Source organism: Poecile atricapillus, chromosome Z (assembly GCF_030490865.1).
Source record: "Poecile atricapillus isolate bPoeAtr1 chromosome Z, bPoeAtr1.hap1, whole genome shotgun sequence".
In the NCBI taxonomy this organism is placed as follows: Eukaryota; Metazoa; Chordata; class Aves; order Passeriformes; family Paridae; genus Poecile; species Poecile atricapillus.
The window spans coordinates 68,703,709-68,719,447 of NC_081289.1; the positions used below are offsets into that span (position 1 = coordinate 68,703,709).

The 15,739-nt window shown below is 39.6% G+C and overlaps 1 protein-coding gene across 1 annotated transcript in view; it reads left to right on the top strand.

Moving 5' to 3' along the window:
• Positions 1-695: 695 nt before the first annotated feature.
• The window catches only part of FBN2 (fibrillin 2), a 119,944-nt gene continuing 104,900 nt past the window's right edge, over positions 696-15,739 (top strand). Inside the window, exons 1-5 of the mRNA XM_058825784.1 lie at positions 696-946; positions 1,742-1,824; positions 5,181-5,279; positions 5,844-5,939; positions 8,280-8,375. Of these exons, the coding sequence (XP_058681767.1) occupies positions 696-946; positions 1,742-1,824; positions 5,181-5,279; positions 5,844-5,939; positions 8,280-8,375 (625 nt within the window). The remainder of the gene's footprint in view (positions 947-1,741; positions 1,825-5,180; positions 5,280-5,843; positions 5,940-8,279; positions 8,376-15,739) is intronic.

The window sequence follows — 15,739 nt, forward strand, 5'->3', positions numbered from 1 at the left end:
GCGAGCGTCCATCCCACCGCTCAATTCCCGCAGGCTGGGGAGGCGCGGGCGAACCGAAGGAATACTTTGGGACAGCTCCACCGTCACCGCCCGCTCTCAGAGACACCCCTTCCCTCCAGCAGCCGCGGGCCGCCATTCCCTCTTTTCCTCTCCTGCCATCCCCTCTTCCCGGCCCCCTCCCTCCCTTCCTCTCCCCCTCACCATCCCCTCACCGGCCCGGAGGCACCGGCCCCTCCTCCGCCTCTCTTCGCTGTAAATCCGCCCCTGGCTCGGGGCAGGGGCTTTTCACTCCCCTCTCGCTCTTCCCACCGCGTTTATTTAGAAGCGGTTAATTATCGTCTGGGTTTTGTTGGTGTTTTTTTTTTGTTTTTTTTTTGTTGTTTTTTTTTTAGGGGAAGTTCAGCGCGCTTCTCTTGGATTTCCTATTGTGGCAGAGCTGGGGAGAAAATCCCAACCCACTCTGCTTTTATTCCCCTCTTTTTTCCCCCCCCTTCTCCGCAGAGGGGTGGGTGCGAGCAACGTGGAGCCCGGGCCCCGCTGGCACCGGCCGGGCAGGTTGGGGAGGAGAGACGGCGGATTTCCCGCGGCTGAAGCCTCTCCCCGCCCGGGAGCCGAGCCGTGCCCGCTGAGGGCGGTGCAGGACCGGCGCTCCCGCCCGCGGCTGCCCGCCCGCTTCCCGCCGGGATAGCCGCAGCATGGGCAGGCGGCGGCGGCTCTGGGCGCAGCGCTGCTGCCTCTTCTCCCTGTGGCTGGGCTGCCTGGCGCTGTGTGCGCAGGGAGCGGCCGGGAGACAGCAGCGACAGCAGCAGCAGCTTCGGCCGGCGCTCCGCGCTCCCTCAGGAGAGGGCGGCTCCTTGGCCGCCGCCGCCGCCGCGCACCGGGAGGACGGGGTCGGCAGTGCCGCCGGTCGGGTCCGCAGGCGAGGACAGCAGGAAGCGCTCCGAGGGTAGGGACAAGGCTGAAACCTCCCTTCCCCGCCGTCTGTTCGCTCCCCAGGGCTTCTCCCCAGCCACAGCCCCTGGCCGGTGGTCTCCGTGCATGTCCCCGGTGCCGCTTCCCTTCCCGCCTCTTTGTATGGCCTCGGCTCGCTGAGCTGGGAGTTTGGTCCTTGCCTGTGGAATCTGGTCTCCTAATTCGTGCGGTTTAATTAAAAGCACGCGTTGTTCGGGGGCCTGCGTTACGGCTGATGAATTGACCCCATTTGGCTCCTTGGTCCAGCTTGTTCCGATGCTGAGATACTTTGACGCTCACTTTTTTGGAGGTTTTCTACATCGCTTCTACAAAGAAGTGATGCAAAGTCGGTTTGGTTTTCTAATACTGGTGGTTTGGGGACTTCTTGGTATTTTGAGTTAGTTTATGTATCCTTATGAGCAGGCAGCACTTCAGTCTTGTGGCAGATGACAGCAAGAAGCCTGTTTTTGTGCTTCTCAGACTTTGAATGAAAACAGAATCAAACTCATCCCTTCCATATCCTCTTTCATTGCAACAAGGATGAATGTAGCCTGCTCTTGCTTCATATACCTCTCCTCTTTATACTAATCAGTTGAACTAGCCCTAAATAAAACGCCTCGGAGGAAGATTCTGTTTATTTGAGGAGGACTTTTTTGTTGACAACTTTTCTGTGCAATTTTTGTTGGTTTTATGCAGCTGGATTCTTCCCGTGTGTGTGTAAAACATTAAATTCTCTTTAGAGTGGTTCTTTTTTTCCCCATACACATTTATTGATTTGTCTGTGTCGCAGGCCAAATGTGTGTGGTTCTAGATTTCGCTCCTACTGTTGCCCTGGATGGAAGACACTTCCTGGAGGAAATCAGTGCATTGTTCGTAAGTGTCTGACTGCTTCTACTGATCAAGGGGTAACAATAAAATTAAATATTCTTCTATGAGTCACTGTTCCATTCAGTATGAGAAAAGCCAGTTCAGTTCTGTGTTTCACCTTATTTTTTTTAAAAAAGGGAAAAAAAGCCAAGATGGACTTACAGGTCCACGTTCCTTGTAACTGAAGGGCTGCCCAATGACCTTGGTGTGTTCCTAAGAGTCTCCACCTAATTTTGAAAGAACACTCATGACAGCAAAGGAAAAAAGGAAAACAGCTTTGTCAAACCAAATACTAAACTGTAGTAACAAGAAAAAAAGAAGCCAAAAGGTCTTGATGTAAGCAAATCAGATCTTGAAATTCTCTGAAACTTGGAATTACAGTTGAATAGAAAGCTCCTTTACATCTGGGATGCCCGCTGTCTTGTCTGTTATTTTTAGTTGTGTTTTGATAGATGTCAGGCATGTGGACTGGCCACTGGCTGGTCATGGTAGGTTCTGTGCTGACAGATGTGACTTTTGACATAAATGGCATGGGAAAAAAAAAAGGAATAAAGTTGAGTGTGTAGGAGATGTGCTCAGTACTCTGGAGGGATGATGTCTTAAAGGACGTTTACCATGAAATAGAAAATGAAGTTTAGCTTTCTGTTAGGTAAACAGCTGATAGTAGACATGTGCTTCCTTCACACCTTGAATTTTTAGTCTGTGGCCATTTATTCTAGCCTGTCACTGTTTTGTTAATAAGTATGCTCAACTTCAGAATTCAAGTTCAAGAGAATACTGCTCTTTATGTAAGTAGTGGAAGTCTTCATAATACTCCATCTGATAAACTTCGGGTATGCAGGATGAAACTGGGGAAGGGAAGGATGATAAGCCAAACTTTTGATCTTTGGTGGCTTTTTTCTGATATTATTCCAGGCCTCTCTCACCTGTTCACATCTATTGGTTTTACATGATTAAACCTGACTGCCTAATATTGGGGATAACTGCTGTGTATTACTTACTTTCACCTAAAGCTGATGCAGAATTTCCCACCAAAGGATAAAGGTTGCCTGTCAGAAGGAAGTGCTTTTACTCAGGTCCCTGTGGACTAAAAGGAGTTCCTCAAAATGTTCTGTTCACATTTATCAACTCTTTCAATACTGGTTTACTTTAATGTAGAGTTTTGAAGAAGGATTTAGGTTGCCAATTACGCTGTTGATGGGCTTTTCAGATTCAGGTTTCAGCTGTGTGTCTGGCTCAAATGTGGTTAGGGCCTTTCAGCAATCCTTTCAAGATACCCTTGGAATTGTTGCTCTCAGTGCCTCTTAAAGGCCTTGGTCTCAGGTCTGCCCAGATCCGGAATAATCTTTGATTTATTTTTAATTAATGTGCACAAAGGACATCTTTTAGCTTCTGCCTACTTCCTGCACTCTTATTGCAACTCTCTAACATGTTTGGAGGGTGAATGATTTTGGGAGACCAATATTGTCTGTGACACCTTTCTGTTGCTGCTTTTAGTGAAGGGTTAAGTGTACAGATTTCTCTTCTTACACTTAGTGTCTGTGGAGATGACATTCCCTTTAGCTAGAGTTCTTCATCTAGAAGAAACCTCCTGTACAGGATGATGGATAAGCTGTCAAAGTTCTTCTTCTTTTTTTTTTTTTTTATTATAATTGATGCATATTGTAACTGGTGATCTTAAGGTAGTATTTCATGAGGGGGAATCTATGAGCCAGTGGTAGGTCAAAAAGAAACCATTCTGACCTGACAGTGTTTCAAGCTAATGATGTGGTGGTGGTTGTTGGTGGTCTGTGGCACATTTATGATTAAAAGTGATCTTTTATCTAAAAACCAAAGCTCTGCTTACTTTTACTCTTTTGTTATACAGAGTAAACTGTTCTGATGAGGGCGTATTTAGGATATGCCTTAAGATCTAGAGCTTTCACTTGGTAATGGATAATGGATATCCTTAATGGATAATAAACTAACAAAATGGACTAAATGTAAACCTTGTTTTATGAGGAGATTCACCTGTGTTGTATAAAGCTGGATTGAACAGGAATATAGGAAAACAACCCCATTTCCTGTGCTTGTCAAGTGCTCTAAATCCAAGTCCTGTTTCTCACTTCTGCTCATGGAAAAGTATTTTAAGTCACTCCATGGTGTGTCTCTGCTTCCAGCTGAATTGAAAAATCCCACAAAATCTTTTCCCTCTCATGCCTTCACGTTTGGGACATAATTGAACAGAATTTAATGATAAATGCAGACAATGCATTTTTCATCTTTTTGATGCCCAAAGAGTTGTGTGGCACGTCATCTCCTCAAGATACTTGTTCCATTGTAGTCCTTCAGCAGAGATGTGCTGCCAGGTTATTTGGTTCTCACAAAACTCCAGGCCTATTTACAAAGAAATTGTGATTCTCGTTTTTTTTTGCTGCTGGTGTTTTTTGTTGCTTTGGGTTTTTTTTTATTTTTGAGGGTTTTTTTGCTATAAAAGTTGTCTGTTGCACAATGTTTGTCTTTTTGAAGTCCTCCTGCACTGTGCTACAGTGGCTCTTACTGCTTCAGGCTCTCTTTTGATTAATTTGCTACTTTAGCAGATTATTTTTATGTATTTGGATCTGCTTTAGAATACTGTAGAATTTTAGCTTTTTTTTTTTGTGATTCTCTCACTCCTTTCTTCGTTGGAGCTGTGCTGGATGTTGGATGAGAAGGGAAAGCAGGAATTTGGGTCATTGAGGGGGATGGCACAAGGTCAGGCATGTGACACACACATATGGGGTTTTTAAATAGAAGTGGGGGAACTACCTATGTACAGAAAACTACATTTAGGGAAACACCACGGAATCTCAAGGTCCAGCTTTTGGACATTGACTTCCCACAAAGCTGCTTTGGGTAAAGGGCAGATAATTTTAGGAAAAGAGAAAAAAAATACCCTAAAATGCCTTTAAAATGGTGATTGTAAGAGTGAACTCCATAGCATAAACCGGTATTGTTTATATTTCTTCAAATCTTGGAGTCTTGTTAATGTTTTTTCTTGTGTTTTTGTCTTGTGGTCTAAAAGACATATTTTTAATGATTTTCACATTGCTTGCATAATTGTCTGGCATTTCTAATTGAGGAAAGAGTTGATTGCCTGGTTTCAGTGGTGGGGTCAGTATCATCAAATATGCCTGATTTTATTCTGATAGTCTTCAAATTTGTCAAGAGATACTGATGATGCCAAAAATCAGTTTGCTTTATTTAACTTAAAATTACCTTTGCCTGTGTAATAGCTGTCCCAATGAAGTGAGTTTTAGAGTGTTGTTTTCTTTTTTTTCCTTCAAGTTTAAGCCTCAGGTTGCTGTTAATCCCTGTCACTTTCTTTCTGTGTTCTTCCTCAGCAATTTGCAGAAATAGCTGTGGTGATGGATTTTGTTCTCGTCCCAACATGTGCACTTGTGCCAGTGGGCAGATATCACCCACATGTGGATCAAGACCTGGTAAGGACTCACTGTGTTTGCATTGGAGATTTCTTTGAAAGTCATTCTCTTTAAGTTTCAATGACAAAAATCCAGCTTCCTTAAAAATTAACTTCTCATACTGTATATGCAAGTGTAAATTACGCTTAGGCAGAATACCTCAAGTTCTTGATCAAGTTTGTTATACCACACGTTTATTCTGAGTGATAAATTTAAATAAAGTGTGCTTAAAGAGAGAAGCAAGTTTACAAATGGGTGATACTTACATTTTCATTGAGTCCATTTTGGTAAGAAATTAAGATTGTGCAGTCTCCAGTGCAATTAAAAGTTCTGAGTTGCTGCATAATAGTAGTGGAGAACTCAAGAAAACCTCTCCATGAGTGTACAGTTAGAACATGTAGTGTAGATGGTACAAAGCTCATAATTCAGATCCCATTTTAAAGACTGTGAAAGGTCATTCACAGTCTTTAAAATTAAACATGTAATGTAGATGGTACAAAGTTCATCATTCAGATCCCATTTTAAAGACTGTGAAAGGTCATTCCTTTGTGGTGTTTTTGGCTGATTTTTGGTGTCTCTCTGCAGCACAGCAGTGCAGCATCAGCTGCAGGAATGGTGGGACGTGCGTGGACGAGCGGTGCCAGTGCCAGAAGGGCTTCTCTGGTGCCCACTGTGAGCAGCGTAAGTCACAGCCAGTTTGCTTGAAGTGCAGTGGAACACCTCAAAGAAATGCTTGTTTTGGGGTATGGTGTTCAGCTGGCAGTCATTTTGTGCATGAAGTGCTTTCATTTTCTCTGAAATTCAAATTACAGATTGGATTCACCAAGCAGTTTTGAGAAAAACCTTGGGGAGCAATGTCACTGTGCATCCCACTCTTCATACCAGATGTTCACTACTTTTTCATTCTCCATAATCAAGTTTTCTCTGTGTCAGAAAAACAGCCTCACTGCTGAGTTGAATCACATTTTTCTGTTTTCTACTTAGTCTAAGGAAAAAAGGATTAAATATGGTTCAAGCTATTGGATGCCTTTTTGGGTGGGCAGACAAGCTAGAAAGTGAATTATTTGCCCAGCTTTAGCTGTAACAGCACAGTGTTTACAAGCTGTAGCAATTTAGCAAACAATAAAAGTCCCTCAAGGCTGCAGAGATGAAGAAAGACTCAAAGTGTATTCTGAGGCCAGCTGACTACTATTTAGGAGAGAAATTAACTGCATAAAGTAGTCTGAAAGAACTAGAGACAGAGGGAAGCTATGCAAAAACCAGATGGACTGAATATTGTGGAAGATAATTTTTTTTTGCCCTGGTTGTTTTTATAAATGGTGGAAAACAGTTTTGTTCTTTAACTGGATAAAACTCTTTAAAATTTTAGCAAGTAGTTGTAATCCTAAACCATGACCATAGTCACAGTGAAATTTTGTATTAAGCAATGCTGGTCCCTTCCTGCTTTTGTTAAAATATTGTGTCAGCACCTGAATGCTCTCAGGTGAGGCAAATTTCCAGTCAATAAATGAAAAGATGATTGAATTTTCAAGTGGTGACCCTGAAGCAATCCAGAAAATCTGAACAAACTCTAGAGATTGGTTTCAGTATATCAGGTAGTTAAAATTTCAAACAGGATTATGGGTGTGTATCTTCTAGACAGTCTTAAAAATGTAAATATGTTTTTATATCTATTTAGAAAAAATTAGTTATATATAATGAAGTTAATTGTCTTGCTGAAGTGTCGTTGTCCATTAATTTAGTAATGTAACAGATGCAGCAAAATATCTTCATTTTATGTGTGCATTCTCAGGAAAAGGTTCCTGTTCTCAGGAAAATTCTGTTTGGTGGTTCTTGGTAAGAAGTAAGATTTTATCACATTTCTGCACAACAGTATATTTTATGCTCTCCACTATGATACAGGAGTCATGTGTACCTTTTTTCAGTTTGAAAATATTGCTTTTTCTAGGTTCCTGAGGTTCTTTTGCCCTGGATACTCAAATGTGTTTCAAATGCCACATCCAAACCGAGGAGACACATTTAGGAAGTCAGTCTAATGATATTGAGACAAAAAATTTAAAGTTTTTAAAATTTTGTGACTGTTTGTAAGCTTAAATGTTTTGATTTGGAGCATGTGCTAATTTTGGACAGTTTTGAAGCAGTGACCTGAAGCAATGAGTCAGAAAATAGCTAAAATGAGTTAGTCAAGGCACTCTTCTGATGGTGTTTTTTCAGCCTCTCTGAAGGGCTGTCTTCCTTTTGAACTGAGAAAATTCAGTGGTCTGGCAGGAAGCTTTGTTCTTGATTCAGACCATTGGTAAAGAATATGAGTGGGTGCTCTGAAGTCCCATGGCAGTGAAATATCTTTTTCATTTAAATGTACTGTGGGTTTATAACCCTTTCACCCCACCCAGCTTCCTCCCTCACCACAAAAATGTTATTTTTTTGTCAGGATCTTTTAAGAAACACAGATTTTTCAGGTAGTTAAAAAGATGAGTTGAGTTGGGTAATTCTTCTCCCTTGCCTCTAAACATCACTCCTTCTTCCAGCAGTATCAACTCTGAGAGATGGTTATCTGTCTCTTGGACTTCTTTCTCTTCTTGAAAGGTTTGTTGCTCTTGTGAGTGAACAACACAATGTGCCCAGAAACGCCCTCAAAATAGTTGAGGCTCGATAGGTAACTTCAGATAACTAACTTCAGTGAGGGATAATAAGTTCTATATAGTAAGTTCTTAAATAATTCTTGTGGTTATGAGTGACTAGAGCTGCCCAGCTGATTAAGATGCACTGAAGTTGAACATCTGCTATTAATCTGTGCTGAGCAGCTGTTTGCAGTTAGCATCAGCAGGTACTAATGGAATTTGGTTTGCAAAGCCATTGCTGGTGGAGGTGGTAGGAAGGAGATCAGTTCCATCTTCAGGCCTAGAAAGACTTAGAGTGTGAGAAAAATGAGTTTCTTTAGAATGAGCCACGTGCTAATCTTGGAAATATCATTGCTATGGCACTATCAAACTTTTTGTCTCTTTGTTTTGTTAATTGAAGCTGTCTGTGAGAGTGGCTGCCAGAATGGAGGACGGTGTGTTGGACCCAACCGCTGTGCTTGTGTCTACGGCTTCACTGGCCCTCAGTGCCAAAGAGGTAAAAGAAATTTAAGGAAGGAAACCGTGAGTGGTTGTATACAAAAGAATTCTGTGTGGGAATGTTTTATGCTGTGTGTTTTCAGCCAGTAAACTTCCAGTGAAACCCTCATTGTTTGTAATTTTAGAAAGTGTCTTCCTTGTTTTTATAGTTTGGCAGACACATTAAAAATCGACAAGTACAAAGCCTAATGGTAGGGATTTCAGGTCATTTAAGCTACATATTTTGTTCATACAATAGTTAAAAGATTAGCTGTCTTTTGCTCTCTGCTACATGAAGTAACAATCCAGCAAAATTGCTGGTGGTGTTAGGATTGTGTAAGTCTAGATAAATTGAAGGATTTTTTTCTGTATAACACCTCTTTCATAAGAGGAACTTGAGAAGTAATTTACTCTGGTTAGTTAGGAGGAAGTCAGAGAAGGAGTGAGAAAATAACCAGTTACCATAGTACAGGGGTTGGTTCCTAAACCCATTCTTCTATCAGAATGCATCTCAGAGATGGCTTCTGAAAGGACTCCTGTGGATTTCCCCATTTCAGATTCAGTTGTGAAATGCTCACATCTGTGCATAAATTGGAGGAAATATCTTGCACCTTTTTTATGTTTTTTAATTTATTTTTTTTTAGCATCTGTTAACTTCCATTAATGGAAGTAATTTCCATGAAGGTAGAGGAACTAAAAACCCAAACACTGAAAAAGCAGGAGTTTCTATTTGCTATTCCAGGCTGTTTTATATATCCACTAGGTATCACAAGCATGAGAGGAATGTAAGGCTTCAGTTTGTTTGTCTCTAGATTGTTGTTGTTTTCATTCTTAAAACCTGATTTACAGTTTTCTATTTACCCCATTTCCTGTAGTTCCTTCTTCTGAAGCAAGCACAAGGACTCAAATAATTTGTTTAGTGGAGAAATAAGAAATAGTATTTTGTTAAATTTTTGTTAATATTACAGCTGTTTTATAGCTGTCCAGAGGTGTGTCTGTGCAGAATGTATACCTGTCTAAAATAAAAGACTACCAAGTCTCTCTGCTTAGAATGGATTTTCAAGGGATTGGACAAGGTTAGGGTAATTTATAGTTTGAGCCTTACTTCTGATGCAAATTCTGCATTCTGGGCTGTGTGTCTAAGGTGGATTATAGTTCTAGCTGAACTGTGGCATGATAGAATTGCAATATTCAAAATGATTTCTTTTTTTTTTTAATTTAGTTGATTGGATTCAGACATGCCTTTTCTTTATTGCCAGACCACTTAGTAAGCTTGCTTTTTGTCCCAGATAAAAGAAATCATTTCTGCTTAAGATTTACTTCTGTTTTCTGACTACATTCAGGGCTGTGGGGTCATGTTAATGCATATGACAGATTCCAGCTGTGATGATGGCTTAGAGTTTTTAGTAATTATATTTATACTTTAAATAGTTTGACCTTCAAAGCTTAAAAGATGCCACTACACCTGGGTGTTGCAACTTAACTTTTGTGATGAGGGAAGAGTTTAAGGTTTCTTACCATTCATTGTGAAATCTTTAGCTGCAGAATGCAAGCCCTGTACAGGAATTTAAACATTACTGTTTTGGCATCCATATTTCCCCGCTGTCCTTGAGAGTCCCAGGTTTTCAATTTTGTGTAGAGTGCTCTTGTTCTGCAAGAGTTTATCTCCCTTATGTGGGTATTTGAAAATTGAGTTATTTCAATTAAGAGTTCGCATTTTATTGCTTGAAATTTGAGGTACTAAGCCAAATTTCCTTCTGTCACTGTCAATAAAAAGTAGCATATATCTAGAATATATAATTGCATATATAGTAACTATCTAATATATGTAATCTAATATAGTATACTCTTACAGCTTTGACAGGGCTAAGTAAAATTTTGGTAAAATTTGGCAACACCTAATCTTGGTGTCGCAGAGACCTTCTTATATTCAAATAAAGAAGTTACTCACTTCCTAATTTATTTTACTATTATTCAGTTAAAGAAAGGTGGCTCCTATAGTATATCTTGATAATAACTATTGAAAGTATCTAAGTGCTCATTTTGTTTATGCTTTACATGAGGTGGAGTACATGAAAGTACTGTAAAATATGCCTTAAGTGCCTGTTCAGTTCAACAGTAATTTGTAATTTATGCTTTTAATGTAATAACTTATGCTTTCCAATAAATAGCAGAATGCAGTGATTTCTTCATCTGTGGGTTGCCATAGTTGCCTGTAATATTTTACAGGCAGAAGTGCCTCTGTTGTTTAATTTTGAAGGGAATTTAGCAGCAGTTCATAACTCTTGAAGTAAAATTTTATAGTTTAAGGATATGTGAACTTCCCTTGCAAATCACATCACAGTTACAAGAGACGTTGTTTTGTAATTTTTATTTACATCATTGTGTTTTAGATGCATGCTTTTTATGGTTCTGTAAATTAAGCTCTTTAAAATTAGGTATTTTCTTTCTAACACAGAACATATGTAGGTTTCCTTCAGCTTGGCCTCCCAGCCTAAGCTGTATGATAAAATGTGGCTGGTTTTTCAGCTATCTGGGCTCTGAGCAGACTAATTTCCGGGCTGGAGACAGGAGGCTGAGCAGTAACTGATGACTGGCATGATTAGGGTATTTAACTTGAGGCTTTCTGCTGGGTTAAAAAGAGAAAAACCTGTTTGGGAGCTCCTGCTTCTTCTGATATGTACACTGACCTCTTACATTTCCTGTCAAATCTGGTTTTTGGTCAGCTGCTTGTCTTTGATTTGTAGGTACACAAGATCCAAGTTTTTTGTGTGGTGCTTTTAAATGAAGAAAAAAAAAAGTCTGAAATTTCTGCAGTTGAGTTTTCCCAATGAAAAGAGTAGAAAAGAGAAAGAACAACAGAATAAGAGGCCTCATTTTCAGTTGTACATATAAGGACAATTTTTTTTTCTAGCATGACCAATTCTTTTGGTTTCTCAGCGTAGTGAGTGATACTTGTATCACTTCTCAGGGTCTGTGCATTTTTTGCAAGTTGGTAATCTTCAGAGATATGAGGCTGTTGAAAAGCAATGTTTTCCTCCTTCTTTATCATGGGATAAAGGGAAGAAGAAGTGAGAAAGGCACATCTAGACACTGATGTAAGTTTGCCTTCATCCCATATGGAGGGAGGAAGAACAGTTTCTGTTCACTCTGTATTAAATGGCTCATAATGGGAAGTAAAAGGGTTTGGAATGAGTAGAAATGTGTAGCTTGGGAAGAGCATCCTTTTGAAGAGAGAAGAAAATTTCAGATAAAGCTATCAATCTCTGACAGGTAAGAAGTGGGGAAAAATAAGGAAATACAGTATTTGAAAAGCAGATTTCCAATAGATAAAGGGAGGCCTGAAACAGATCCAAAGAGGGATTTTTCACAAGGGCAGGTAGGGTTAGGACAGGGGTGATGACTTTAAACTGCCAGAGAGCAGAGCTGGATGGGATCTTGGGCAAGAATTGTTCCCTGGCAGGGTGGGCAGGCCCTGGCACAGGGTGCCCAGAGCAGCTGGGGCTGCCCCTGGATCCCTGGCAGTGCCCAAGGCCAGGCTGGACATTGGGGCTGGGAGCTCCTGGGACACTGGGAGCTGGCCCTGCCGTGGCTGGGGTGGGAATGGGTGGGCTTTGGGGTCCCTTTCATCCCAAACCATTCTGGCAGACTAAAATTCTATGAATATAACGTGAGATAAAAAGTTTTTCTTCAAGCTGGGCAGTGGATGGAAAAGCTTATCAACAGCATGGAGAAACAAGTAGGATAAAGTAAAAAGCATCCTCAGCTGAAGTGTTGTCTGTAGTAACTGAGGCAAAAGAGTAAAGAATAATACAGAACTGAAGTGGACATGTACTGAAACAGCTGATAGGCACAGAGGATATAAAGATTTTTGGGGAGAATACATGTGGTTAAAATTAAGCTTGCTTAGCAAACTGACACAGATTTGTATAGGAATCAGTACTTCCCAAATACAATTTTATTATAAAGAATAAATACAATACATATTTGGTCTGTAGTGTTGCTGAGGATTCTTGTGTGTGCTTTAGTGACAGCAGTCAGGTATAAATGAAACAACAGAACATGTAATGCCTTAAGAAGCTTCTTCTTCTGACAGGTATTTAGAAGATCTCTTAACTTTTTACAGCTTTTCCTATCTGTTGATGCTAGCAATACCATGAGGTGCTTAACAGCAAAAATGTTGCTTTGATCAGCAAGCTCTTCTCTTTTTGTGGGAGTCTTGGGAAGGTAGATTTTTAATTCTGCTGTCAGGTTGGTTTTTTTCCTCCCCCTTTATTAATGGCTGCTATCATTCTGAGCCAGAATAGAGTTGTTTTTTTTATGGTCTTCCTATATCTTTTCTTTCAGTATACAGCAAATGAAAGACTGACCTGTTAAACATCAGTTTAATTCATCTTCAGTCCAACTTTAGCCGCTGGGAAGTGGAGCATGTAGTCTTGGGTTATTTTCTGCGGGTTCATAAAGGAGTTGTACAAGTTCTGTTGGGTGAAGAAAAAAGTAATTAGTTCACTGTAGCATGCTCAAAACTACATGGCCCAGTTCACAGGGGATGTTCATGGTCACTGAGGGAAATACAAGTGTTAAATCATAACTAAAATAAATAAAGTTCTGTTTAATAAAATTAGCTAAAAATAAATTATCAGTACTTTAAAACTATATAATGTCAATCTTCCTAAGATTTGCAACTTTCACCATTCTTCTCTACTTTTATCTCTTCGATTTTTTGTTAGAAAGCATTTCTGTTGGCTTTTTCAATGCTTAAGTTGAAAGCTGATTGCAAGAAAAATGCTGCAATGGTTATGTTCTTTCAATAAAAGAAGCTTCAATTTAGACTAAAAGAGCATGCTTCTATTCCTCTTGGAGACAGTGGGAGATAACAATTGCAAATACCTGCAGAAGCAAGAGGCAAAGCTTTATCTGACAGGTAAGTATCTGATTCGGGGCAGTAGATCAGATTATCTGTGTTGGAAGAACCTGTTGGCTATTTTGGGGAATTTTTTGGGAGCTAGAGGTGTTGTCAAGTGTTGGTAACACACATTTAAGTGCAGTCCCTGCTCACCAAGCTCCTTTTTCTGCTGCAGGTTCTGACCTGTAGATACTGGCCCAAATCATCCCCTGATGGATTACAGTAGGATAGATGGAAAAAGCTGCTTTCCTGCTCTCAGATGTCAGTACCTAGTGGTGTTACAGAGCTCTGGCACTGCATTTCCTGCCTTTGTTATGCATCATTATCTCCAAAACCAAGGTTTTCAAAGGCAGATATCGGCCCAAAGCACTACAAACCTGCGAGGTGCCTACAGAGTATGTGTTTGCTTGTTTTTCGCTGGCACTGGAAAATTTCTCCCTTCTAGGTCTGCAAAAGATTTATCATTTATCAGTTTGAAAAATGGCAGGGGTAATGCTGATCATGCTGATTGCAGTTGTGATGGAGCAAGTATTGTGATCCCAGTCCATGTCTTTCTCTTACTCCCTTATTTTAGTTTTTAATCAAATCCCAATATTTGAATGACTCTTTGGCACCAGCAAAAGAGAAAGATAAAAACCCTTAAATGCAGCAGCTTTGCTGCTTTTGAAGTACTTGAAATCTTCAAAATTTCTCAGTTTTTTCAAGCATAGGACAGGCAAGTGCCAAAGTGTCATAGAAGTGAGGCTGTTGCACTTTGTATTAGAATTAAAAGCAAAAGCTGTATGCCTTTAGAGTAGGTCTACAAAACTAAAATGAAAATATGGATTTGAATGACCTCTTCCAAGGGCTTGAGAGTTTTCACCAGAGTGCAGCTCAGGCACAGGGAATGTTCCATTGGTTTAAATCATTTAAAAGGGAAGCTCTGTAGCTGTGCTTCCCTAAACTGTGAAAAGAAAGAAAGAACTACCAGAGCTGTTACACCTTATACTTACAGCCAATATATATATATATATTATATATATTTTTTTTTTTTTTTTCATATATCTGTTTTTTAAAATCTGCACTCGAGAAGTAGGTTTTTTTTCCCTCTTTCCTACAGGAGGAGCAAGTCTAGGAGAGCATAAAATGCTGTGTTTTTATGTGTTAGGTAGGACTTAGACTGGCTTATGCTCTGCATCAAAAGACTGTTTACTGAAACAAGGGTCTGATAATACAGAACAAAATCACAGGTGAATGAGAAACATGTTGCAGAGGAGAGGGAAGATGATATCTTTGAAAAATTCTGTCTAATCTTATCTTTTCCCTTCTTCAGTGAAAATTTTGCACTTTGTCAGATGCATTAAAATCTTACTTTCTTTTTTTTTTAATTACCTGTGGAGAGAGCAAGCAGGATCTTAGCAAGGCCATGATGGCTTTGTTAGGGTTTCAGAAGAAAAAACAATGTCTTCTGAAAAGTAAAAACATTAGTTTTTTTAAGATAATTAATTTGTAAGATATCCAGGAAAAAAAAAAACTTGATATATTTTCAGGATATCTAGGAAAGTTAGAGATCAGAAAAAATTGAAACACTTGCCCACAGGGAGTGTCTTCAACAAAGAAAATGAAAGAATCTTTGAAATACTCATGTGAATTGGAAACCTTTCTGTCAAACTGGGCAAGTGCTAATGTTATGTATTGCATATATTGGCGTTCTAGGCAAAATTGGAAAAAGCAGAAGTAAACCAAAGAACCCAGTTTTGAAGTACTGGAAAAAGAAGGAATGAAATTCTTTGCTTTTTTCTAAAATGTATTAGAACAAATTAGACTAATTTTCTGTTAAGTTTACAAGTGTTGAGTCAGGAAGAATGAGTGTGTAGAACCCAAAACTCTGTATGGCTGTGTGGTTGAAGGTTAAATAGATGCCAGATATTCAGAAGTAATTTTTTTTTTTTTTTGTATTTTCTCCTTCTGTGTTCTTTGCACACCCTGATATTTTTCATTATGTCTGTTATGCTTTGAGCTCCCTTGAAGTGAATTAAATGTTAAGGCTTAAAATTCTATAAATTGGATCTGCTTTAAATTTTTAACCATATCTCTCTTCGCAAGCATTAATTATGCAGTATCTTAAAAGCTATAGTTTCTATAACAAAATGTATATGGAAAAGAATAATCCAGGTATTATCAGGGGTAGTTTACTGAAGCCAGTCAAGAGCTCATTGCATCCAGGCTTCCAAAATCATGGAGTGCCAAAAGTAAACTGGTTTATTCCACTTCAGACTAATATCTTGCTGTATGAGAAACAGGATTAAATTATTTCTACATTGAAAGGATATATAAATTATCCTCTTTCCTATATTTTGGTTGTTAAAAGATACCAAGCTTTATAATGTCTCCCTGAAAATCTTGTATAAGCCCAAGAGGTGAATTTCTAAAGCCTTTTGGTTCTGCTGAGCACACCCAAAAGATCCCAAGAACAGAAACTCTGTTTCTGCCTCTAC